General features: G+C 49.3%; 1 protein-coding gene across 1 annotated transcript in view; it reads right to left on the bottom strand.

Annotated features, from left to right (window-relative positions):
• LOC122364343 (corrinoid adenosyltransferase-like) overlaps positions 1-26,820 on the bottom strand; it is an 83,138-nt gene extending 56,318 nt beyond the window's left edge. The window contains exons 1-2 of the mRNA XM_043334633.1: positions 26,667-26,820; positions 2,162-2,329 (exon numbers count right to left, since the gene is read on the bottom strand). Of these exons, the coding sequence (XP_043190568.1) occupies positions 2,162-2,329; positions 26,667-26,800 (302 nt within the window). The 5' untranslated portion in view covers positions 26,801-26,820. The remainder of the gene's footprint in view (positions 1-2,161; positions 2,330-26,666) is intronic.
• Positions 26,821-26,902: the final 82 nt, after the last annotated feature.

The following is a 26,902-nucleotide window of genomic DNA, read 5'->3' as shown; positions in this document are numbered from 1 at the left end:
GGTTTGTACCTAAGGGTGGCTATATGAACCCATTTGATTGGTCGCCCTTTCCAATAAGTGTCACTTAGTAGCAAGGGGGCTCTAAATGAACTGGGCCCAGAGCTCCATACAGCTATATGTTTAGCAAATGGCTAAGACCACCTGCGATATATTTCAGCAGCAATCTTTATTCAGAATCTGCCTTGCTTAACCAACGATGTATTAAATGCGACGGATAACTCCGCAACACACTACTATCAACTATTGAACGGGCCTCGCCGATAGGGGGTACCGTACCCCCCTAACTTTCGATAGCGGGGGACCGGTCCCCCCCCCCCCCATGGTGGCGCTGCCCATGCCAGTGGGGCGCGGGTTAAGGGATTCAAAAAGTTCTGGACCCAACCACGAAGGAGTTGAAATTTCAGCCTGCAACGCGCAAACTTCCGTGATATAGGATGACCTGGCCTTGACATGAAAAATTCGAAGTACAAGTCCGATACCCTCAGGGCCTCTAAGGCATATATGAAGGAGTGCGTAAACCAAAAATGAGCCTGATTGTACAGTCCACCGCTAAAGTAATGTGTGGTTTTACCAATCTCAACGGTTGGCTTTGACCGACGATTTTTAAATGCGGACTGATTGAAAAGAAGACGTCAATAGATAAAGTTGTAGCTGCAAGGGTGAAGATACATGTAAGCTACATTTAAAGTCTCGTTGCAGTCTGGCTAATCGTTCCTAGCCTTCAGAAGCAGAACATACCCATGACTGAAACCACACATTACTTCTGCTGTGGACTGTACTTGTAAGCCGGCGGCCAGAGCCTAAATTGTGAACAAGCCAAAATGCTTCAAAAAATTAATTTGACCTGACCAGTGACGTCTTATCGGTGACCTCGAAGTCAATTAAATTAAGTTTCGCTTTGACAGTTTTTCCAGGACTATCATAATCAGACACCGTTTGAATTTTGACGACCAGCCCAGTAGTTTCGGAGATAGGAGGGGCTGGGGAACTCTGTAGAGCCTCCCCCTCCCCCCGACCCTGTCACTCGCGTTATGGAAAATACCCCAGTTATGGGCGGGTTAAAAGTATCATAATGTAAGGTATTGCATATTTACATCGTCAAAAACTTGGAATTTATATTGCATCAATTCAACAGACTAAAGCAGCTCGTCAAAGTACGCTGCAAAGTCTGGCGTGAAATGGATGCCGCTGAAGCCGCAAATAGCTGATTACGGAGCGAGCGAAGCGAGCGGAGTCTTACGTAGAATAACGGAAATTTCTGAGTATGAGCGGCCGGCCGGCCGGCCGGCCGTGGTCACTGGTCACGCTTTTGCGAGGCTTATATCTCAGCAACCACTTGACCGATTTACATGCGGTAATTTTTGTAGGGTAGCTTCATTCCTTCTACCAAGTATTGGACTATTCCCGATGCATGTGGGTGACCCCTTATGCACGTGCCACGTGCAAAACGAAGAGGTGTCACATTTGTAATAGTTGCAATATCTCGGTAACTGCTTGGCCGATTGCGCTGAAAGTTGGCATGTAGGTAGGCACCCACTAGGCAATGCATACCCATGTGCCAGAGTTGGGGTGCTGCTGCACGTGCGCACGTGCAGGGGTCAATTCCAGATCTCGAGAACGGCTTGACCGATTGCGCTCAAATTTGGTACACGGTTACGGAGCAGTTAGTAGGGTGCCGTGCACAAGTCAGTTGGGACCCATTTTGCACGTGCGCACGTGCAGGGTGCCGCTTCCAAATCTCGAGAACGGCTGGACCGATTGTGCTCAAATTTGGCACATCGCTAGAGACCGATTAGAAGGGTGCCGTGCACAAGTCAGTTGGAGGCACCCCCTCGCAATTTCGCACGTGCAAGGCCCACACTCTCGCTCGCTCCGTTAGTCGCCCCAAAAGGCGTTATACTGGTTATTGTCGGTGTTATGACATGTGCGCAGCTGCTCACGGGTGAAATCATTCTACGGCATCCTCAAAAACCGACTGCTACCAAGTACAGAAAATAGCGTGCCGTACTTTCGATCTCACGGCCTTTATAAGACTGCGTGCTATACATCGAGCCTTACAGTGCTGCCATATCCATTTCATGCCGTTTAGGTATACATAAGATTGGGCCCTTATACATAAGCTTGGGAGTGCGTGCGCTGGTGCGCTGGTGTGGACGCTCACCCGACGGTGGCCGACAGCTCGTCCACAGAGCCGAGCGCCTCGAACAGGGCGTCGTCCTTGGGCAGCCGCTGCCCGGTGAACGTGCTGGAGGTGCCGCCGTCGCCCGTCTTGGTGTAGATGCGCAGGCCGCGCGTGGCGGCGCCGCCGGCGAGCGGCCGCAGCGGCCGGCTGTCGGCGGCCAGCACACCTACTGTCAGTAGTCGGCGGCGCGCACCACAACAGGATGTATACACAGCCGCAGCGGCCGGCGGTCGGCGGCCAGCACACCTACTGTCAGCAGCCGGCGGCGCGCACCACAACAGGAGGTATACACAGCCGCAGCAGCCGGCACACCTACTGTCAGCAGCCGGCGGCGCGCACCACAACAGGAGGTAGGTACTAGGTATACACAGCCGCAGCGGCGTACTCAACGCAATGCCTACCTCGCTATCGATAACCCTCGCCCGCACATGGGGGGAAGGGGGTGGTGCCATCCCCTCCCCAGGTAGTTTTTCTGCTCTGCACTTAGCTACTCAACATTTTTAGAGCTAGAAGCCTGATTTTTCATATAGCTGCTCCTCTATCCTTTCTTGATGTCCACTGAAAATTTCAAGTTTCTATGGTTTTTGGTTTCGGAGATATGACCTTGTTCTTCAGGTCATGTCATGACCCAAAGGACAAATACCCAATATCTTGCGTTGGCTATGGGTCTTGTGAGCTTTTGACACGTTGATTTCGGCCTTTTTTACCAAGTCTTACCTCCCACCTATCATGGAACATGCTGTTAGACGAACGATGTACTTAAGTCAAGGTCAGGGTCAAGGTCAACCTAGGTCATCTAAAAACATTGCGTTTTAGGCAAGCTGAATTTACTTTTCGTGATGTTTCTTTGACTGTATTTTTGGTAAAAGCTTCTCATTTCATGATCTCATGTAATATAGACACATAAACAATCGGTGCACACATCAGTATACACACAGACACACACAGACATATAAACACATATAATTGACCTTGACCTAACTTGACCTGAAATGACCTCAGCAGCAAAAACCTGGTCGGATAGTGTGAAAAAGAGGTTCTAGCTTGCTTTGCACCACAAAACGGCATTGTCATCGGTATATGATAAGCAGCGCACTTGATATCCAACGGTGACATCCTGGCGGCGTTCCGTAAAAAGGTTAAGAAACGGCATGTTTAATCCGGCTGCGCTAGGTCAATGTGGTCAGTTAGTTTATCATGTGTGGTGTGTTTTAACCTCTATAGAATCTGTCCTGTATGTACAGGTATGAGTTTTGAACTACTGAATGTATGACGTGGTTTACTGAAAACCCAATTTCCTGGATGTAACCGAAATATATGAGTATGAGTATGAGTATGAGTGACCCAAAACAGCAACATTTTTTAGTTTGGCCTGACCTGGAAGCTCAATGACTGACTTGAGAAGGTAAAACTGGGTATCATTGGATTCGTCTCTTCCCAAAGAATCTTTTTGGTCTTTACCGCGAAGCTCTATCTCCAACAGGAACGAAATGGCGCGGGGGGTGGCAACCCCCCCCCATGTGCGTTCTAGGATGTGAAAATGGCATGTGCGGGCGAGGGTTAATACAGGGTGCACACAGAGACACACACAGACATACTAACACATCATTGACCTTGACCTAACTTGACCTGAAATGACCTCAGCAGCAAAAACCTGGTCGGATAGTGTGAAAAAGAATTTCTAGCTTGCCTTGCACCACAAAACGGCATTGTCATCGGTATATGATAAGCAGCGCACTTGATATCCAACGGTGATCCAAAACAGCAACATTTTTTAGTTTGACCTGACCTGGAAGGTCAATGACTGACCTGAGAAGGTTAAAATGGGTATCATTGGATTCGTCTCTTCCCAAATAATCTTTCTGGTCTTTACCGCGAAGCTCTATCTCCAACAGGAACGAAATGGCGCGGAGGGGGAGGGAACCCCCCCCATGTGCGTTTTGGGTGCGTATTATTTAGGCCAGGGTTCATAATGTCCAGGGCATGATGTGTCCAGTGCTCGAAATGGCCAGTGCCTTGAATTGGCCAGTGTTCATATTGTCCAGGGATTACATGGTCCAAATGTGGCCAACTGGCTGCAGATAGGGTAAATTCAAAGAGACCAGGGTTCATAATGTCCAGGGCACGATGTGTCCAGTGCTCGAAATGGCCAGGGTTCATAATGTCCAGGGCACGATGTGTCCAGTGTTCGAAATGGTCAGGGTTCATAATGTCCAGGGCACGATATGTCCAGTGTTCAAAATGGCCACTGCCTTGGATGGGCCAGAGTTCATAGTGTCCAGGGATTACATAGTCCACCCAACCCAACCAAACATAACCTATCCTAACCTAACCTAACCTAACCTAACCTAACCTAACCTAACCTAACCTAAGGTAATGATGTTTGCCTACCGGGGATAAGGAAATAGTTTCTCGCATGAATAGATTGCAAGCGATTCGGCCTGAAGCCTGATGCATAACCACTTAACCTAAAAATATTTGATTTACTATTGCCTGTAATCTCTCCTAAGGCATTGCCTTCGGCACTGCACTGCTTCGCATTGAGCTGGTTCCGTGTTTTTTACATAATGACGTCACTTTCAGTGACTATGTAATCCCTGGACACTATGAACTCTGGCCTATTCAAGGCACTGGCCATTTTGAACACTGGACACATCGTGCCCTGGACATTATGAACTCTGGCCATTTTGAACACTGGACACATCGTGCCCTGGACATTATGAACCCTGGCCGTTTCGAACACTGGACACATCGTGCCCTGGACATTATGAACCCTGGCCTCTTTGAATATACCCTATCTGCAGCCAGTTGGCCGCATTTGGACCATGCAATCCCTGAACATTATGAACTCTGGCCCATTTAAGGCACTGGCCATTTCGACACTGGGCATAACGTACCCTGGACATTATGAACCCTGGCCAGAATGAATGCTCCCCAACACGCGCACTGCAGGGGGGGGGGGGTGTTTTCAACCCCCCTCTGGTTTTTTCGCTGTAACTCAAAAACCAGTGAAGCCACGACTTTGAAACTTTGTATAGCTGTCCATCAAACAATTTTACATCACCTCTGAAAAAAATTAGTGTTAGGTCATGCAAGGTCAGGTCACCAGGTCACGATAAGTGACCCCACCTCATAAAAAGTTTGACGCTGTTCTACATCCACACCATTTGGCTGAATGCTATGAAAATTTCAGAAACATATTAGGAGACCACAAGGAACATTTTGTATATTTCGAAATTTTTATTTCTGTGACCTTAGGTCAGGTCACTTTTTGGGGCCCGGCATGCAATTTCGGACATAACTCGAGAAGTATGGGACATAGAAACGCCATTCTTTCACCATCCCGCTTATTTTATCTCCGTTCGACGTTTATCGTGTTTGTCTCGTCAGTGCGGATCGAATGATATGCAACATGACCTATTTCGGTCAGGTTATGACCTTGACCTGAGGTCAACTTTTGAACTTGACCTTTCGAGGTCATATTATATACCATTCGATGCACCTTGACGAGCTAAGAACGATGGTGTGTGAATTATTTCTCTATCTCTTTGGGAAGAAAAGTTATTGCAGAAAAAGCATTTCCGGAAAATTTGCAATATTGATCTGACATTACATGACCTCTATAGGCTGAACCGTTGACCTTAGGTCAAATCTGAGGACAGCTTAGCGAAAGAGCGTTTCAACAGCTATCGAATGCTTTTTCGCAACTTTTTAGCTCATCTAGTTCCCGAGATAAAGCGGGAAATATGGAGGGATGTCGAGATCGCTAAAAAATCGCAACATTTTGAGTTTGGTGACCTCTGCTGACCTCGTTTTTGACCTGACCCAAAAATGATATTTGTATTTCTAGTAGATCTCATCTCAACCTATCCAACGCCGTTTACCGCTTGTCGCTACGTTGCGCCGTTTTCGAGATCTCAGGGGGGTTGTTTTCAACCCCCCTGCAGTTCGTGTTCGGCTCAGACCCGCTGCAGTGCGCGTGTTAATAACTTAACCCGCGCCCCGCTGGGGAGGGGGGCAGAATTTGCCCCCCTCCCGTTTTTCGCCAATAACTTCTAAACGCATTACGCCAGCGACGTCAAACTTTCAGTACCTTATCATACATCAATTTGACACGTTCCCTGAAAATTTGAGCGAAATCCGTCGAAAATTTTTGAGAAATTGACGTTTTAGTGACGTCATGTTCGCCATTTTTGCCTCAAAAACGGCAAAATTTCAAACGCCCCTAACATCTTCATTTTTAAAGGAATCAAGACGTAACAAAAAAGTTATACGTGATGTAAAAAAAGTTATACTTTGTCTATCAAATGGCTATCTCGGTTTTTTGAAAATTTTGGATTTTGGCCCATTTTTTTCTAAAAAAACTGCCTTTTTGGGAAAATAATTATAAAATCCAAAATTTTGAATGTATCGAAAAAACCGGAATATTTGTCAGAGAGTGGTCTATGTATGTGCACCTACATACCAATTTTTAGAAGAATCGGTTCAAAAATGTGGGAGTTATTCAAAATTTTATGACGTCACGACACACAAAATTTAAAAAAATGATGTTTTGGAAGTTCTAGACCTCGTACGGAAACAAAAATAGCACCATTCGCTTCGCCGTGAAAAACTGCATCAGATAGACACCTTTTTAGGCCTAAACAACCAACTTCAAAATTTGACCTCACTTGACCTGACCTTGACCTGACCCTGACCTGAAATTCATCCAGAGGTGGTTCATATCAGGGGGCGTCGAAGTCTAGTAGGAAAATCTGGAAATCCCCGGCGTGACGTCACGTCGGGGATGACCGACGGCACCTTGCACTGAAAGATACGGCAGAACGGCTATTTTTGAAAAATGATTAAAAATACTTTTGTGCTGTTATGACACATAAAACGCTTATCAGCATGTTCCTCATCATGTGATAAAGGCATATCCGTGGTCGAAAATAGCCGAGACCCTCCCAATTTCCAACCATCGACCTGATAAGCGAAGGATGTAAGCGTAATCCTTAAGGGCGACTTTCCGTTACATATTTGTACATATGCAGCCTTATGGAAATCGGTAGTTTGGCGATTGGCGACGCGCGCGACATCTGTGCTGCGACTGTAGCGACGCCTGGTGGCTGCTTTTCTGCTGTATGTAGGTATTGGGGTTTTGCCAGATGTGGTTCCTACTGCTACACCACTATGTTGACCCAATACTAGAAAAGTTATTTTGCTAGTAAAAGGCAAGCAAATTGAAAGTTGATTTATAAAATTGTTTATAAATGATTACGAGGTAATAATAAAGAAATTTTGATTGAATAATTATTTAAATTATCAACCGTGAAACTTTATTCTGGTAGGTTTAGTAGAAATAAATCCGTGCAACCTTGTATTTAGGGCCTTGGTTCATATCACCTATTGAGTGTGCCTATTGAATTCTATGAGTAAAATGACCCATAAAACATGTGTCGCACATGCCCTTTTCTATATTTTGTTTTTGGTGACCTGACCTGACCTGACCTGACGTTGACCGACCTTTGAATGACATTGCATGCAAATAATATTGTCTTGGTAGTCTAAGAACACGTTTTGGGCAATCAGTCTCAGTCCATTCTTCGGCAACTACGGTGCAAGGCCGATACTGTAGAAACTTACATTTTGTACCCTTGACCTGACCTTGACCTGACTTCTGACCTACCTAAGCAAAAAAAATTGTGCTCCTAAGATCCGCCTTGTTGAGAGCTTTCGATTGCCGTTTCCCCCGTCTTTCTACGACCATCGGTTCGGAAGTTAGACAGGGGGAGGGGGGCAGAATCTGCCTCCCCCAGCAGGGCGCGTATGGCTGAATAGCCCAGCGGTGCGCGGGTTAATACATTGCTCCTGCCGTTTGCCGCTTGTCAAGCCATGTCACCCCTTGATCCGGGTGGTGGTCGACTCTGAGATCCCCTACCCATCCCTCGCCATTCTTCGCCTCTACGAAAGAGAAATACGACGCCAGCTGGCGACGGTCTCCAAAGTGTGCACGAGCACGGGGGCCGTTGTTCCCCCCACCCCCCCGGCGAATATTGGCGACAGCTCCCGAACGCTTAGGCATAGGAAGACGAAACTTTCAGTACCTTTTCTCCCATCAATTTGACATCTTCTGAAGTAAAAAAAGGACCTAGCCCCCTTGATGACGTCACAGGGTCGATTTTCCAGACCCACGCACGGCAAACTTCGGCGTCACAGACGTGAACGTCAAATAGCTGCAAAAACAGTGTTTTAGAGATAAAGGCAAATTACGAGCACGGTTGCGTAGCGTTTGACCCATAAAAATAGAAAAATAGTTATGGTGACCTGAGGCCAGATGTCAGGTCAAAGACCCAGAACCTGGGGTTTTAGTTTTTTTTCGCAAATGCCTTCAACAAAAATGGTCTTAGAACTACGGCAGTGGTACTATTGGTCTCAACATAAGGGCCCAGGCGGCATGTAGTTTTGATGCTGTGAATACCCTTACCCTCGCCACAGCTCGGGCCGAGTGCACCCCTCCTCCCACCCAGCTCAGCCCCCACTCGAGTTGTGGCGAGGGTGAGGGTATTCACCGCATCCGAACTACAGGTCGCCTGGGCCCTTATCTTGCGACAACAGTACCATCGCATTCGCTATGTCAAGCCGCACCGAATGATATATATGTTACAGGGAGTTTGAGAAATCCGTGAGTTTGCAAACTCCCTAGCAATCTCCCTAGGGAGTTTGCAAACTCCCTGACCCATCAGTGAGTTTGCAAGTTCACTAGGGAGTTTACAAATTTGCTAGGGAGTTTGCAAACTCACTGACCGGTCAGGGAGTTTGAGAAATTCCAGAGCGATTGCGGACGAATAAAAACAAGTGTGCAGCATGTGGGTGTCATACGTGCCGTCCGTGATGTTAAAACAAAGGTGGCTAGTTTTACGGCCTATTTAACAGTCACACGCTGACAAAAAGCCTGCATATCATATGCACACCATAAATGCCTACTTGAGATTTTAAACTGTTCAGTGATTTAGCCCAAACATGTACCGCCGCTTCATTTAGTCATACACTTATTTAGTTCACGTCCCAATTATACATAGATCCGTTCCACACAAGTGTTCCACACGTATGCCTTATATGCTTTAGCATAAATGACCAACAGAGCTGTTTCTACTTTGATATATTGAGCCTGACTCTGGAATAGCCACACTTGTGTGGAACGGATACAGTTGGGCCGTGAACTAAATAAATGTATAAATAAAGCGGCGCTACATGTTTTGTGCTAGATCACTGAACAGTTTAAAATCAAAAGTATGGTGGTGCATATGATCTGTAAGCTTTTTGTCTGCAAGCGACTGTTAAAAAGGCCGCATGTACAACTAGGCGCGTTTGTTTTAACATTACGGACGGCACGTATGCCACCCACATGCTGCACACTTGTTTTTATTTGTCCCAATCGCTCTGGAATTTCTCAAACTCCCTGACTGGTCCGTGAGTTTGCAAACTCCCTGGTGAGTTTGCCAAACTCCCTAGTGAATTTGCAAACTCACTGATGGGTCAGGGAGTTTGCAAACTCCCTAGGGAGTTTGCAAACTCACGGATTTCTCAAACTCCCTGTAACATATATAAAAATCACATGTAACCTGTGTGATGAGAAACCCGCTGTGTACGTAGGTGAATCAAAAAGGAGAGTCCGCGAAAGATTTAACCCGCGCCCCGCTGGGCTATTCAGCCATACGCGCCCTGCTGGGGGGGGGGGGGCAGCTTCTGCCCCCCCCCCTGTCTAACTTCCGAACCGATGGTCGTAGAAAGACGGGGAAAACGGCAATCGAAAGCTCTCAACAAGGCGGATCTTAAGAGCCCAAATTTTTTGTTTAAGTAGGTCAGAGGTCAGGTCAAGGTCAGGTCAAGGGTACAAAACGCAAGTTTCTACAGTATCGGCCTTGCACCGTAGTTGCCGAAGAATGGACTGAGACTGATTGCCCAAAAAGTGTTCTTAGGCTACCAAGACAATATTCGTTGCATACAATATCATTCGAAGGTCAAGATCAAAGTCAGATCAGGTCAGGTCAGGTCACCAAAAACAAAATATAGAAAAGGGCATGGGCGACACATGTTTTATGGGTCATTTTATTCATAGAATTCAATAGGCACACTCCATAAGTGATATGGACCACATCTGGATGAATTTCAGGTCGAGGTCAGGTCAAGGTCAGGTCATGGTGAGGTCAAATTTTGAAGTTGGTTGTTAAGGCCTAAAAAGGTGTCTATCTGATGCAGTTTGTCACGGCGAATCGAATCGTGCTATTTTTTCCGTACAAGGTCTAGAACTTCCAAAAAATTCATTTTTCAAAAGTTTTGTGTGTCGTGACGTCATAAAATTTTGAGTAACTCCCACATTTTTTAACCGATTCTTCTAAAAATTGGTATGTAGGTGCACATAGACCACTTCTCTGACATATATTCCGGTTTTTCGATACACTCAAAATTTTGGATTTTATAATTATTTTCCCAAAAAATCAGTTTTTTGAAGAAAAAAATTTGGGCCAAAATCCAAAATTTAAAAAAAAAAAACCGAGATAGCCATTTGATAGACAAAGAAAAATCACGTATAACCTTTTTTGGTACGTTTTGATTATTTTAAAAACGAAGATGTTAGCGGAGTTTGAAATTTTGCCGTTTTTGAGGCGAAAATGGCGAACATGACGTCACTAAAACGTCATTTTCTCAAAATATTCCCGACGGATTTCGCTCAAATTTTCAGGGAACGTGTCAAATTGATGTATTATAAGGTACTGAAAGTTTGACGTCGCTGGCGTAACGCGTTTAGAAGTTATTGGCGAAAAACGGGAGGGGGTAGATTCCCCCCCCCCCCCAGCGGGGCGCGGGTTAACCCGCGCCCTGGTGGGGTCTGTTTATAACGCGACCTGGTGGGGGGGCTATTTTTTGCCCCCCCCCCTCGTATCTCCGAAACTACTGGCAGTGGCGGATCCAGGATTTTCACTGGGGAGGGGCTGCAGGTCATAATTGGGCGCCACGCCCCGGATGGGCGCCATAGTCGCATCGTATTGGCGCTGAAATATTGGCGCCCAGTGGCCCTGACAAGAGGCGCCCAGGATCAGTATGTACAGTGACACCACACGATTGGAAATATCGGTGCGGAGCGTACTGAAACGACGTTATTCGACTGATTTTTGCATCCTAGTCCTAGTATGCGGCACTCCGATGAGTTGCGAATAGAAAATTGGCGCCACTGCGCCTTCGGCGCAGTGGCGCCAGTTTTCCTTGGGTGGGGGCTGCCAGCCCCCGCAGCCCCCCCCCTGGATCCGCCACTGACTACTGGACGGATCCGCAATATTCAAACGGCGTTCGAAAGGCCTGTCAAATTTGTCGAAGGAAACCAAATTTCATTGACCTCGGGGTCACCGATGACGTCACAGGCCCAGCCAGCAATTCGCTTGGGCTAAACTATGGCAAACGTCGGGCAGCTTGGGCTTAGCTTGGGTTTTCCCAGTTAGATAAAAACCAATGCATTTTTTACTTGGGCTGAGCTTGGGCATGCCGCAGCTATGCCCCAGTGTGGCCAGCTGCAGCGCAGCCCGTCATCCGCCCGCGCATCCAAAGCAGGCTCAACTTGGGCGGAGCGCGGGCTGATCAAGCTGGCTGTCTCCTTTGGCTAACTGCAGTAAAGCCAGAGATTAGCCATGCTTGATCGGCTGTTCACGCATGCGCATTTCTACGCCAGTCACGTTTTGGTCGGGCTTACATCGGGCTACCGCCAATCGTCGCTCAACTAGGGTTTAACTACGGTTGTCTGGAGCTCGCAGAGCGGGCATACCTCCGGCAGAGCATGGGCTTTAGTCGGCGTTTTTGTGTCATACGCCGACTTTAGCCCAAGCCCTAGCCGACTTAAGCCCGACTAAAATCTCGGGCAAGCCGCACTTTAGCCTGCTTGGGCCCGGAGTGAAATTGCTGGCTGGGGGTCAGGTCAAAGATGAAATGTTTCACCTTTCACGGGTCTTCTAGGGAATGCGCTATAACACCTAGGGGCGAGGAAAACGCATTTTGCCGAGAATCAGCGATAGGACGTCAGTTGCCTAGTAGATATGTTGCTACTAGAGGTCACTGACAATACCAGGTCAGGTCACAGGTCAGGTCACCAAGGGTCACAGGTCAGGTCACATGAGCCCAACTTTACTAAGGTTGTGTGATGCATGTTTTATGGCCAATTTTTCATTTCCAACTCAATGGTGTTGGTTATAAGACTATCAGGTACGGCTTAGGTCACCTTCTGGTAAAGTTCAGGTCAAGGTCAGGTCAAGGTCAGGGCAAAAAAGGTCAAATTTTAAAGTTGATAGTTTTGCATAAAATTGGTATTGATTCGATGCAGCTCGTCACGGGGAGTCTAATGGTGGTCTTTGTTTTGCGCTACGGGGTCTAGAATTGCTAAAAATTGAGTTCGAAAATTTGACGTCATCAATTTTTAACAGTTTTTTTCGCTATAACTTCGCCAAAAAAAGAGCTATCAATCTCAAATTTGGTATGTGGATGGAAGGCGGTAAGGACTATCACATATATTCCGGTTTTTGCGAAATTCAAAAAACGTTTTGGATTTTTCGATTATTATATCCAAAAAATTATTGTTTGATTTTTGGGGTCAAAATCCAAAAATTTTAAAAATCCAAGATAGCAGTTTTGTAGCCCTGTCAATTCTACACCTTTTATGTCTTGATCATTTTTCTGTATTTGCAAAGCTATAGGCCTGACAGCTCTTCCCGCGAAACCCTTTTTTGGGTCGAAAACGGCAGAACATGACGTCACTCTGACGTCATTTCCGGCCAACCTATCATAGCCTTTGGAAAAACTTTTAGTCACAATGTGTAAAATTGATGTCCGGGAGGGTACTGAAAGTTTGGTGACGATCGGCGCAGCGGTTCTGGAGATATATCGAAAAGTCTGGAGGGGGGGCAAAATAGCCCTCCCCCCCCGCCCACCAGGTCGCGGGTTAATGAGCATCTACGGAATGCTAAAAACAAGACCAAAAACACCCCTCTTGGAGACCAATACCATGTTAACCTCAACCACCCATCATGTAGTATATCGTCATCCTCATTCAAAATTACCATAGAGAGAGTATGTAAAGATGTGGCTGATCTGAAATTAGCAGAATCTGTTGAAAAAAGAAACCAAAAACCATGCCTAAACACACAACCCTCATCCTGGCCCCTTTTCCATCCCCCTGCCTACACTCCCACATAGGCAATGTTCTATGCTTGGCGTTCCGTCCTCTTTTTTGTCAGCATGTCTCTATTGGCTTATCCATTCTTTTTGCTCGCATTATTTGTGTCACCTGAAGAGCTTGTTGCGTCTTTCATCGCCATTTGTACTAATTTGATTTGGGGTAGACGCAGCTGACAGCGTCCCCCTCCCTCCACTCATGCACCACCTTAGCGAGCTCTACACTGGTGTCATGTTTACTCTGCTGTGTGTATGTATTAGTTGTACGCACCTGAAACATGTGTAATTAAGTGTATGAATGCATCTTATCATGCCAATCACTCTGCATAGGTTTTGCATTATTTTCGCGAGTTTGGCGTGCTGCACAAATAGCATATGCCTGTGTTACTTTTAGGTATTGTGTAGCATTGACAATATTTATCCAATTCTTATTCAGTGATATTGGAGCATTGTATTGTACGCTGTTAAAATTTATCAAAGGTATGACCTGACTGTAATTTGTTAGCCAGAGATCTCACAAAAATGTTGCACGCTATTTTGAAAGGATTTGAATTTGCTCGTCGACAATTCCGAAAATGTACATTCTGAAGACGACGCAAGTCGAAATATATCATAATACTTTTTGGACTTATTTTAATATCATTTCATTGTATCATGAGCATAAGGTCATTTTCTAACATCATAATATTCATAATTATGCTCAAACTAGCCATGCTCACCTCAAAAAAAAAAAATCTAGCAGGACCAGATGTCCCGTGCATTAGGGTTATTAACCTGACCTATAACGTAAATCTAGAAAAAACCATCGGCTTTCTTTCGCCACGGGCAGCACGCTAATTTTTTTTTTGTCCGTGAAGCCCTATAGCTCTATCAGGGGCCGAACGGCTGGGGGCTGCCCCTCCGTTATATGTAAGACGCTGAAAAAATGTCAAAACGGGCGAGGTTTAAATATCTATTGGCGTGTCTATCTTTTAAATATCTATTGTATAAATATCTATTAAGTGCCTACTGCCGAAGCACTCAATTTTCCTTTCTGATTGCAGTTTCTTACCGATCATCGAGCTGAAATGCAATAACGACTTGCACAATAGGTATTAGCATCAATTAAAATAAATGAAGCTTGAGAGAAGTGGCTCTAGATTGAGGAGCTAAGTATAAGAAGCTTATATGCACAAAAAACTTTAGGCCCATGCTGGCTTGAACTCTACTGCTCACGCTTAACGAACCGTTGCAGGTGTGGCTGTGACGCCATTCGCCACATCTGGTGACAACCGGTTCTGGTCATTTCAGCCAGCGACATTTGAGCGAGCGTCATTTCAGCGAGCGACATTGGAGCGAAACCTTTTCAGCGATTATCAATGCGATTGACTTGTCAGCGAATGTCAATTTCGTCGTTTTGAACGTTTTGCGTACGCCAGCCTTTTTATGATACGGGCCACTACCACCTCTACTGCGCTGGAGCTCTGACGTTCTACCCTTCCCCGCTACGGTCCGGCCCTCGGGCTAGGTGTGTTAGTACCTACTGTGCGCAAACGTGTAGTTAGTAGTCACGTGAGTGTGACTTTCATTCACGTAGAGGGAGCGTAAGCAAGTACCAAGGACGGGATCTAGGGAGGCAACCAGAACAGAAAAATAGCGCGATTTTAGTTTTGGAAAAATATCTTTGACGGTAAGATGAATAATGCATAATCTTCATCCTAGGGGCAGACATGTATAATTCCTTTATACTTTGCGCTACATTTTCTTTCTCCAATGGCCACCAGCACGCAAACAATAGCACAGTTGTACAGTGGTGGTGGAACACCTTCAATTAACCCGCGCCCGGCTGGGGGTCCTGGATTTCCACGTCCTGCTGGGGGGGGGGGTGTTTGAACACCCCCCCCCCTTGTAACTCGGCTCCTGGGCCACGTAGCGATACGCGGAAGGCGGCGTTCGAAAGAGCGTAAAAAATAATGACGAAATCACTTCGGTCAATTTTTGGTCAGGTCAAAGGTCAGGTCACCAGAGGTCATTGAAGGCAAAATTTCGCCGATTTCCAGGTCGAATGTCGAAAACTTGCAAGAAGCCAACGCATAGGGTAAGTGGCTCCTATCACGCACACGTCCTAAACACGCACACCAATGACTCTTTTTAATATAGCTGCCCAAGCAGAAGTGTAGAAAGCATAAATCGACCGAAAACGATTTCTGGCGACATTTGTGCCGCGGCGGGCAGTTGTTTCAGCGTTCTCGCATCAAAAGGTAAGTAATGATAGCATGCTTTGTAAAGGAAGTGCTGATTTTTAACGCTGAAAAAGTGCCTGATATAATAATGCGTGTATCGGTGTGCATTAATTTTTCACGGAACCATAAATATACCGGATAGATTATCAGGCATCAATTTGTGGCCAATAAGTCAGTGTTTTCTTTGATCATACGTGTATTACCTGGAATGCGTCGAGGAAGACAGGAAAGGGCTGAATGTGAAGCGTGCGTGTTTAGGGCAGCTGGTTCTCCAATGACGCACAGGTGCCATGCTGCATAAATGCACATACATCAGATGGATTTTTTAACGTTTCTTTTTAGAGGGAACGGTTTAAATCGCATTACTGTGATACGTTAACATTTGACAGAGTTCTGGAAGATTGATGATCCCCTGCGTTTTGACAAAAAGCCAAGGGATTTAAAACCAGGTCCGGGGGCTCGGACGGTGACTCCAGGGCGGTGTTTCACGGCCGCTAGCAGCGCGCTGCCTGCACACGTGTCAAATTGGGTTTCCACGGAGACCAACAAACTCGTATATCCAACACAGCTGCAAACTGTGACATCAGCTCGCGAAATGCGCTGGCAGTGTGCTGCTATCGGCCGTGAAACTCCGCCCTGGCCCGGGGCTCGACCACCGAGATCGGGCCCGGGGACTCGGCTGGAGAGCCCAGGGTCTCGGGTGGTGAGATCGGGCCTGGAGCCTCAGGTGTGAGACCGGGGCCGGGGTCTCGGACTGTCGGGCGGTAAGACCGGGCCCGGGGTCTCAGGCGGTGGGACTAGGCCCAGGGTCTCGAGCGGTAGGACCGGACCCAGGGTCTCGGCCGGAGAGACCGAGTCTGGGGCACTTTCAAATAAAGCGATTTGTCCATACTTATTTCGATGATTTTGATCCCCATCCTGTCATCTCTTCCTGTGCGCATTTGAAGCATGTGCATGTGCGTAATAACAGCACTGATGCTCTATAAGCGCACACCGCGAGTTGGTCGACGTTTGGCCTTATATATCATAAATGATAGGAAACCGCTGAAAAGCAAATGCCGGGCTAAACAAAGAAATGTTTAGGACAACTACTGGTACCAACCTTGTCAACATTACAGGCGTCAGTAGGTCACACGAGTAGTTTTCCTGTTAGGTGTGCGTGATAGGGGCCACTTACCCTAACTCGGGAACCAATAGAGCTACAGCGCCGCGGAAAAGCGCATTCGATAGCCCTAATAACGCCCTTTCTGAATAATGCTCTCAGATTTGACCTAACGTCAACGGTTTTGCCTGCAGGGGGCAAAAACTGCAAAAATAGCCGATTTTTCCGGAAACAGTTTTTCTGCAATAACTTTTGACCCAAGCCTTTTACGAGCTTACTTTTACCGGCATCGTGTTCCTCTCGTCAAGACGCATCGAATGGACTATAACCTGACCTTGAAAGGTCAACTTGAAAATTTGACATCAGGTCAAGGTCATGACCTGACCGGAAAGGGTCATGTTGCATATCAGTCGATCCGTATCGTCGAGCTGAACACATCTAAGGTGTTTTCATCGCTCTAGCATGCCTCTATCAAAAGTTATTTGCGAAAAACTGTTAGATACCATTCGTGACCTAAGATGACCTCAGGGCATAAATAAGGGTCACGGACACCATTTTCATGTTCAGTGTGTCTAAACCACTTGTAATTCGGTGTTTGGGAGTGTTTATAACGTCTTTCATCCAAAAGAGGCGCATTTCAATTTTCTCCCATTGACTTATAATGGGGAGGTCGCAAAATTGACCTGACCTTAGGTCATCGATATCAAAATTCTGAGATATACATCTTGTACATGCTATTGCTCTTAGCAATCGCTGAAAGTTTCAAAGCGATCGGTCACTCGGTGTAGCTATGACAGACATTGAAACTTTTTATGAGGTGAGGTCACTTCAAGTGACCTGGTGACCTGACCTTGAATGACCTTGGTCTGAAATTTTCACAACATGTATAGAATTGATGGATGATAAGGTGTACCAAAAACGGCGGCGCTCCGCGCCGCCGTTTTTGAGATATTCACGAAAAACCACAAGGGGGGGTGTTCAAACACCCCCCCCCCAGCAGGGCGCGGGTTAAGGAACCGGCTGAGTCCCACTTTGTTCTGCAGTAGTCGGCTGAGTCCCACTTTGTCCCGCTGGGACCGGTCAAGTCCCATTGTGTCTCGCCGTAGTCGACTGAATCGCAACTTGTCCCGCCGTAGTCGGCTGAGTCTGGCTGAGTCCCACTATGTCCTGCAGTAGTCGGCTGAGCCCTGTGGTGCTGTGGGGCTGTTCACCACATATCAGTGACTGGATTTTACGTTAATCAGAAATGGAAAATATCAACCTGGTGCGTGTTCCAAAAATTCAATCAGTTCGATCCATACGGCCCCAAGTAAAAGAATTAATCAAAAGAGCGGGTTGTTATATTTTAAGTTCCAAAACCAAGTCAAAAACCGAAACAACGAATCATGCAGTGGAGTGACGAAGAGACGAGAGCGAAATCCAAGTTTGCCAAATATGCCCTGCTAATCTTAAGTTCTAAATCCCGGACAGAACGGGCCTAATGGAGCCAGACGTGACGCGTCTGCTCGGGTCAAGAGCTCGGCCTAGAATGCCGGGGGAGCGCGCGGCCCGTCGCAGCGGGCCGGACCCCAGACATGCGCAGAAACACTCGGAGACAACGTGGCGGCGGATCGAGAGCGGGTCAGCAGAATCACTGCATTGCAGGCTGCAGACACGCGGTCGCCTCGTGAAAGGGTACAAGGTTCACTGGCGCGCCCTGGGCCGCCCCCAGCACCGGGGGGGGGGGGGGTAGCGACGTCACAACTCACAACAAGTCGGCGCGCGAATCGGTCTGCGCCGGCCCGGGGACTCCCGTGCCGGCCGGCGACACATGTGGTTATTGCATCATCGAGACGAGGCAACGAATAACGCAGGCGCACCACAGTACTCACCGCCTCAGCGCGGAGCGCATACACGATAAGCCAAAACGATCACTTTTCACGTCACTCGGTGCGCGACGCGATCAACACTTCACTGCGCGACGCAATAATCACTACACGGTACGGCGCAACGCAGTTGTCACTGCACGGTCCTGCGCGACGCAAGAATCACTACACCGCGCGACGCAGTTATCACTTCACTGTCGGCGCCACGCGATCAGGATCGTCCTCGAACGCACGTACGCGGGCGCACTAAAAATATCGGAAGTCCGGTTGCGGCCGGAACTGCACGCGGCGGCCGCTGCGGGTGTGCACCGGCGCAGCCGCGGACGGCTTGTCGTCCTTGTCCGGCGATGCGGAAGACGTCACTCCAGGTTTTGAAGTCCTCTTGCTGGACGGTCTTGTAGTCGTCGGCGTCTGTGTCGGCTCGTCGGGTGCCCCAGTGGCGAGGGGCCCGAGCGAGGTCGACGGTGACGGCTGCTGCTCCGGAGCCATAGGCTCGGTACTACCCGGACCAAGCGTGTCCGCAGGTGGCGGCATGTGTGCCGGTTTGAGTCTGTCGACGCTTACAGTGTCGTGGGCGCCAGTCGGCAGCTCCAACGTGAACACTTTAGGGCTGCGTCTGATGACTCGCATGGGGCCGCGGTACGGGGACTCCAGAGAGTGCCGCACGCGGTCAACGCGTACCCACACGTGTGTGCATGTCATGAGATCGGGTGGCACGTGCGTCGGTGGTGTGCGGGCGTGGTTCGAGCCCTGTGAGAGTGTGACGAAATCGATTTCTGACATACGTTTTGCCAGTTCTTGGACGTACTTTGTCCCGACGGGGACCTTCTCGACGGCGCAGCGGGGAAACAGCACCTGCGCGCCTGTGACGGCAGTGAATGCCGAAAAACCCGACTCTGCTGGCATAGCTCTTATACCTAACAAAACTACTGGTAGCGCGCGCAGCCACTCTTGCCGGCGCGCCCTGATCGCGGCTTTGAGCGTTCGGTGGACCCGTTCCACCATTCCATTGCACGTCGGATGATAAGCATTGGTTCGGAGGCGATGGAAACCTATCATTGAAGACAAGTGCGCAAACACTTCCGCTTCAAATTGGGAACCACGGTCTGTGACTACATGCAGCGGAACTCCGAATCGGGACACCCAAGTGTCGAGGAAAGCAGAGGCTACACTTTCCGCGGTGATCGAGACCAACGGCACGGCCTCGACCCAACGCGTGGCGCGATCGATGCATGTCAACAAATAACGAAATGGCGCGGTGAAGGGGTGCCCGTGGGGTACTGACGGGGGCAGCGGCCCGACTATGTCTATATGTACAGTTTCGAACCGCTGTGAGGGCACGTCAAACCGATCGGGCGGAGAACGAGTGTGCCTGTGCACCTTGGCTTCCTGGCATGCTTCACACTCCTTCACCCATCGCGCAATGTCACGGCGCATATCATGCCAGAAATAGCGAGAGCTGATGAGACGGGTGGTGCCTTTCCTACCCGGGTGTGACAGGCCGTGGAAACGATCAAACACGGCGCGCCTGCATGCCTCTGGTACGTACGGGCGTGGATGTGGTCCAGTGGTTTCACACAGGACTGTGATGTCGCCAGACAGTGTTACTGGCTCAAATCGGGAGGTGTCCTGCGGCTTTGAGCGCGATTCTGAACCTGACTCGGCATGCTGGTGCTCTGAATCGGCACTGTCGGCGTCTCTCTCCTTTTCTTGTTTCTGAGCCGCCGCGATATAATGGAGGTCACATGCATCGAGGGACACTGCATTTACCGGGCGACTGAGACAGTCCGCCACCACGTTGTCACTGCCACGAATGTACGAGACCTCCGTGATGTATTCCGTGACGACACACCAGTGGCGCTGTTGGCGGTCAGACTTAGCCGTGTGCGGGCTGTGAAAAGCGCGCACGAGTGGCTTGTGATCTGTTCGCAGGATAACGTGGCGGCCTTCGATCATGTCACGAAAATGGAGTGTGGCCAGATAAGCCGCGAGTAGCTCTCTGTCATACGCGGCGTACTTCTGTTGGGCCTGACTGAGCTTCCGTGAGAAGAAGCCAATGGGAACGGGTACTCCGTCCACAATCTGATGGAGCGCGGCACCCACTGCGACTTGTGATGCGTCAGTAACGAGCTCGTACTGTTCGCAGTGTGGCACTGAGTGTGGCAGAGTGCAGGCGCCAGCCAGCGCTGCTTTACTGTCACTGAACGCCTGAGTCTGTTCCTCTGTCCACGTCAGTTCTTTGCTTTTTGGGTTGAGTCGAATCAGTTCGGTCAGGTGGAACGTGACATCGGCGAATCGCGGAATCATACGCCGGTAGAAGCCGATGAGTCCAAGATAGCGACGCAGTGACTCTGAGTCATGCGGTAGAGGGAGGTCCAGAATCTCCTTCACTCTGGCCTTGGGAGGTGTGACACCTGTGCTGGTGACGTCATGACCGAGGAAAATGAGTGACTTCTTCATGAACTCGCATTTCTCCAGCGAGATGCGAAGCTTGTGCTCAGCCAGCCTGCTGAACACGAGACGCAAATCCTTCTCATGCTGCTCCTGGTTCTCGGAAAATACCAGAATATCGTCGAGATAGACGAACACGCACGGCACGTCTCGGAAGATGCCGTCCATGACCCTCTGGAATGTGGCACCTGCGTTGCGAAGCCCCATTGGTATGAAGGCGTATTCGTACAAGCCGAAGGGCGTGGTGACGGCCGTCTTCTCTGAGTCAGCGGGGTTCATAGGCACCTGGTGATATGCACGGAGCAGATCGATTTTGCTGAACCACTGAGCGTTGTGGAGCTTGGTTGAGAGGCTCTGAATGTGCGGCAGTGGGTAACGGTCCGGTTTGGTTACGGCGTTGAGCGCGCGGTAATCACCGGTGACACGCCACTCACCAGGGGTACTCTTCGGAACCATGTGGATGGGTGAGGCCCACGGGGACCTAGACGGACGAATCACTCCTGTTTTGAGCAGCACATCGAGTGCTTGCTTTGCTGCGGTTAGTTTGTCGGGCGGCAGCTTGCGTGGGCTGGCGAACGTGGGTGGAGCGCTGCCGGTGTCGATGAAGTGAGTGGTTTTGATTGGCGAGTCTGTGTAATCCGGCTGGTTAGGGCTGAGAACAGGGGGATGATCCTCTAGGATGGGCCGCACTGCCTCAGGCACCTGAGCAAGATCATTTATCACCAAATGAACAGACTCCCCGGTCGTCGGTACACCGGGAGCAGAGAGCAGAGTGGTGGAGTCGCGGAGAACTTGGGAACCACAATCGACAACCAACGAGTTGTGAGCGAGAAAATCGTTACCGAGTAGTGGCTCTGTCACTTCAGCCACTACAAATGTCCATGTGTAACTGCGTCTGAGTGTGGGGAGGACAATATCGAGAGTGGCCTCGCCATGCACGCGCAGTGGCTGCCCGCTGGCAGTCGTGATCGAAACAGCGGACAGGTGGATTAAAGTTCCATTCACATAGGAGGGCGGAACCAGGGATACACCAGCGCCAGTATCCACGATGAATTTCAGGGGCTGATCATTCACCTTGGCTGTTACCCTAAGGAGCGGCAGGCCGAGGGCTGCGTTTACGGCCTGCTCCTCTCGTTTCCCGACTCTGAGGCTGCACGGGAGGGAGATGCAGCTCGTGAGGACGGCTGCATGGTCAGATCAGCAGCTTTGTCGGGCCAGTGACACCATGGTTTGCAAGTGCGTGCTCTGCTGCCGAAAAACACGTGAGCCCGGCATACTTTCGGCTTCTGGTCAGGGTGGAACGGCGTGAGACCGAGAGACGTCCTTGAATCACGAGCACCACGAGCAGGGGAGTGTGTGGCGGCTCGGCTCTGCGACTGAGTGGCCCTGTGGTACCTTGGGTGCTGCTGAGCCACAAGGAACGCCTGTGAGTCAGACTGTGGGTCCTGATCCTGACAGTGAACCATGTTAGCAGCTGAGTTTTGCACAAGAGGCATTAGTTCGTCCGCGAGTTTGCCCAACTGCGACAGTGAGAGCTCGCGCTGAGAAGCCAGGGCCGTAGCAATGCCTGTGGGTAGCGACTGGATAAATTTGTGCCGAACGAGATCGTCTCCGACACCAACCTTGTCGGCCACCTCTCTGAGTTCGCTTAGAAAGAGTGAGGGTCGGCCCGTCAGACGCGTTTTGCTGATCAGTTTCTCAAACATCTCTGGCTTTGTCTTTTCGTACATGTCAGTGACGGCTGTCTGTAGCTCAGAGAAATTTTTGTTGCTCAAGACAGCACGCGGAATGTGCGAGATGGTTTCCGGAGGCAGGGCAGAGAGAACGTGGTAGAATTTGGTCTGCGAGTTGGTAATTTTGGCAATGTTAAATTGGGCGTCCATAATAGCAAACCAGCCGTCAACCGCGGTGTCCATAAAAACCGGCGGCTTGATCGACACATGATGGACCGGCTCAGCATGAGCGGGTTCCATCGTGCCCTCGTTCGTCATGATCGTTAAAGTATAGCCGGTGTTTGCAATGCACTGAACAATTAAAATTTAAAACACCGAGTGCAAAATCCGAAAGAGCCAATGGAACGCCGAAATAAAATCACCGAGAAGATAAATGCCTAACTAATCACACGGCGGAGAGATGGCACAGAAACCATCATGGAAAAGTGGCGCAGAAGCCACTGTGGAGCGACGGAATAGCAATCCATGTGGGGGAATAATATAATATAATTGATTCGGGAATGAGCGGAGGCGACAACCCGGAAGTATGGAAAAAAATCGAACAAGAATCACGTCGGGGTCACCAATATGTGGTGCTGTGGGGCTGTTCACCACATATCAGTGACTGGATTTTACGTTAATCAGAAATGGAAAATATCAACCTGGTGCGTGTTCCAAAAATTCAATCAGTTCGATCCATACGGCCCCAAGTAAAAGAATTAATCAAAAGAGCGGGTTGTTATATTTTAAGTTCCAAAACCAAGTCAAAAACCGAAACAACGAATCATGCAGTGGAGTGACGAAGAGACGAGAGCGAAATCCAAGTTTGCCAAATATGCCCTGCTAATCTTAAGTTCTAAATCCCGGACAGAACGGCCCTAATGGAGCCAGACGTGACGCGTCTGCTCGGGTCAAGAGCTAGGCCTAGAATGCCGGGGGAGCGCGCGGCCCGACGCAGCGGGCCGGACCCCAGACATGCGCAGAAACACTCGGAGACAACGTGGCGGCGGATCGAGCGCGGATTGGTCAGCAGAATCACTGCATTGCAGGCTGCAGACACGCGGTCGCCTCCAGGCCCATGTCACTCCACTTTTGATGACATCATAAGGGGGTCTCAGGACAATTAATGGCGCGGTGCGCCACAATCGCTGCCAAGCTACTTGCCAACAGCTAGTGTTTTTGAAAATATTATTTTTAAATAAAGTTTCAAATAATGAAAATATTGTAATAAAATTGTAACATAAATCTGTAACATATTTAAAAACTTACTGAAAAATGATTTATTCAAAGTAAAAATATAAGCTCGATGCATTTTTACGTTGCTTTCCTGCTGCTGCAGAGGGTTCTTAAATCGTCTATATCTTCAAAACCGGCCATTTCTTAGCATATTGCTGCTCTTTTTTGTCGCTAGAAAATTAGTTGGGCTTTCCATTGACATCAACGGTTGAGCGGTATGTGTAGAGTGCCATCAATAATCTTCAAATGAAATTAGTCATTTTTACGTTGCAAAGGAATGGAGTACCCCTTGCGAGCATCAGGGATGACGTCACTCAGGATCTGTCTCTGATTGGTCGGCGGGGGAGTGACTGTACCTTCTATAGATGGCCTTGGTCGCCTCGTGAAAGGGTACAAGGTTCACTGGCGCGCCCTGGGCCGCCCCCAGCACCGGGGGGGGGGGGGGGGGTAGCGACGTCACAACTCACAACAAGTCGGCGCGCGAATCGGTCTGCGCCGGCCCGGGGACTCCCGTGCCGGCCGGCGACACACGTGGTTATTGCATCATCGTGACGAGGCAACGAATAACGCAGGCGCACCACAGCCCCACTATGTCCCGCAGTCAGTATGTGGCGGAACACCTTCAATTAAGGGCGGGGGGGCACTGCCGACTTTTGGTCCCATTCTTTCCATGCAACGCCCATAGGGCTAATGTTAAAATGCGAAAATCAAAGGGAGGCACGGTGCCCCGTTGCCCTCCCCGTTCCGCCGCCTATGTAGTCGGACAGTTGAGTCCCACTTTGTCCCGCTGGGACAGGCTGAGTCCCACTATGCAGTAGCGGCGGAACACCTTCAATTAAGGGGGGCACTGCCGACTTTTGGTCCCATTCTTTCCATGCAACGCCCATAGGGCTTATGTTAAAATGCCAAAATCAAAGGGGGTACGGTGCCCCGGTGCCCTCCCCGTTCCGCCGCCTATGTAGTCGGCTGAGTTCCACTTTGTCCCGCTGGGACAGGCTGAGTCCCACTATGCAGTAGCGGCGAAACACCTTCAATTAAGGGGGGCACTGCCGACTTTTGGTCCCATTCTTTCCATGCAACACCCATAAGGCTTATGTTAAAATGCCAAAATCAAAGGGGGCACTGTGCCCCGGTGCCCTCCCCGTTCCGCCGCCTATGCCACTATGTCCCACAGTAGTCGGCTGAGTCCCACTTTGTTCCGCAGTAGTCGGCTGAGTCCCACTTTGTCCCGCTGGGACCGGTCAAGTCCCATTGTGTCTCGCCGTAGTCGGCTGAATCGCAACTTGTCCCGCCGTAGTCGGCTGAGTCTGGCTGAGTCCCACTATGTCCTGCAGTAGTCGGCTGAGCCCCACTATGTCCCGCAGTCAGTATGCGGCGGAACACCTTCAATTAAGGGGGGGGCACTGCCGACTTTTGGTCCCATTCTTTCCATGCAACGCCCATAGGGCTAATGTTAAAATGCGAAAATCAAGGGGAGGCACGGTGCCCCGTTGCCCTCCCCGTTCCGCCGCCTATGTAGTCGGCTGAGTCCCACTTTGTCCCGCTGGGACAGGCTGAGTCCCACTATGCAGTAGCGGCGGAACACCTTCAATTAAGGGGGGCACTGCCGACTTTTGGTCCCATTCTTTCCATGCAACGCCCATAGGGCTTATGTTAAAATGCCAAAATCAAAGGGGGTACGGTGCCCCGGTGCCCTCCCCGTTCCGCCGCCTATGTAGTCGGCTGAGTCCCACTTTGTCCCGCTGGGTGAGGCTGAGTCCCACTATGCAGTAGCGGCGGAACACCTTCAATTAAAGGGGGCACTGCCGACTTTTGGTCCCATTCTTTCCATGCAACACCCATAAGGCTTATGTTAAAATGCCAAAATCAAAGGGGGCACTGTGCCCCGGTGCCCTCCCCGTTCCGCCGCCTATGCCACTATGTCCCACAGTAGTCGGCTGAGTCCCACTTTGTCCCGCTGTAGTCAGCTGAGTCCCACTTTGTCCCGCTGGGACAGGCTGAGTCCCATTGTGTCCCGCTGGGACCGACCGAGCCCCACGATGTCCCGACTCCCGCTGTTGTCGGCTGAGTCCCACTATGTTCCGTTGATGTCAGGCTGAGTCCCAGTTTGTTCCGCTGTAGTCTGCTGAGTCCCACTACGTCCCGCTGTCGTTGGTTGTCATGCCCGGTAATCCCTCCCTCATCGATAGAAAACACGCATCGATAGTACGTCCGTGACGTAATATATTGCGACGACACTAGCGCCAGTCTCAAGGCACAGCCCGTCACACTACCTCCAGCATATACACAGAAGTGTGACGCCTGCTATTACGGCTACCACTGCGGTTCCCTGTATGTACGGCCCTCCAGCAAAAGAGTGGTTGGTTAGCTTATGTGCTTTTGGTGTAATAACTTTGAATGACAGAGACACACTCCTGTAAAATGACTCAATAGAAATGAGAAGAGGGTTCGTGCACACACTTCGGCAATGGGTTTCAACAGCCATTAGACGTATTCACCCATGCAGATCGCTTATTGTGATGTTGGCAACCAACGACTAAATACCTGGAGGGCCGTACCAGGCCGTGCCGAATGCAAAAATTACAGTGTTCCAATTTGACAAACACCATTTCTACGGTGACATTTACAACGCAGCGATATTGAAAAAAAAAAAATCGTGAGCAGAGGCGTCTTTATTTCTATAGCAGCAGCACTTACTTCGTATTTCCGGAACTAGGTGTCAGTCGCTTAGGGGTGTTTGAAAATGTTCGCTTGCAACAGGAGAGGCGAATTTGACTTAAAATTAACATCCTGCATTGAGTAAACGGAACTACACCCGCGCAAGCCGCCATGCCTTTTGTTTATCTACCTGATTTTTTGGTCTGCATGTTGTGCGTAATTAGACCAAACCACAAGATATGAGAATCGGCGAGATTGCTCTTGGATTATTTTAA

This window comes from Amphibalanus amphitrite, unplaced genomic scaffold, assembly GCF_019059575.1.
Source record: "Amphibalanus amphitrite isolate SeventyFive unplaced genomic scaffold, NRLGWU_Aamphi_draft 000670F_arrow, whole genome shotgun sequence".
NCBI classification, from domain to species: domain Eukaryota; kingdom Metazoa; phylum Arthropoda; class Thecostraca; order Balanomorpha; family Balanidae; genus Amphibalanus; species Amphibalanus amphitrite.
Note: the sequence above shows the minus strand (reverse complement) of the source record. Positions and strands in the feature narration are given on the sequence as shown.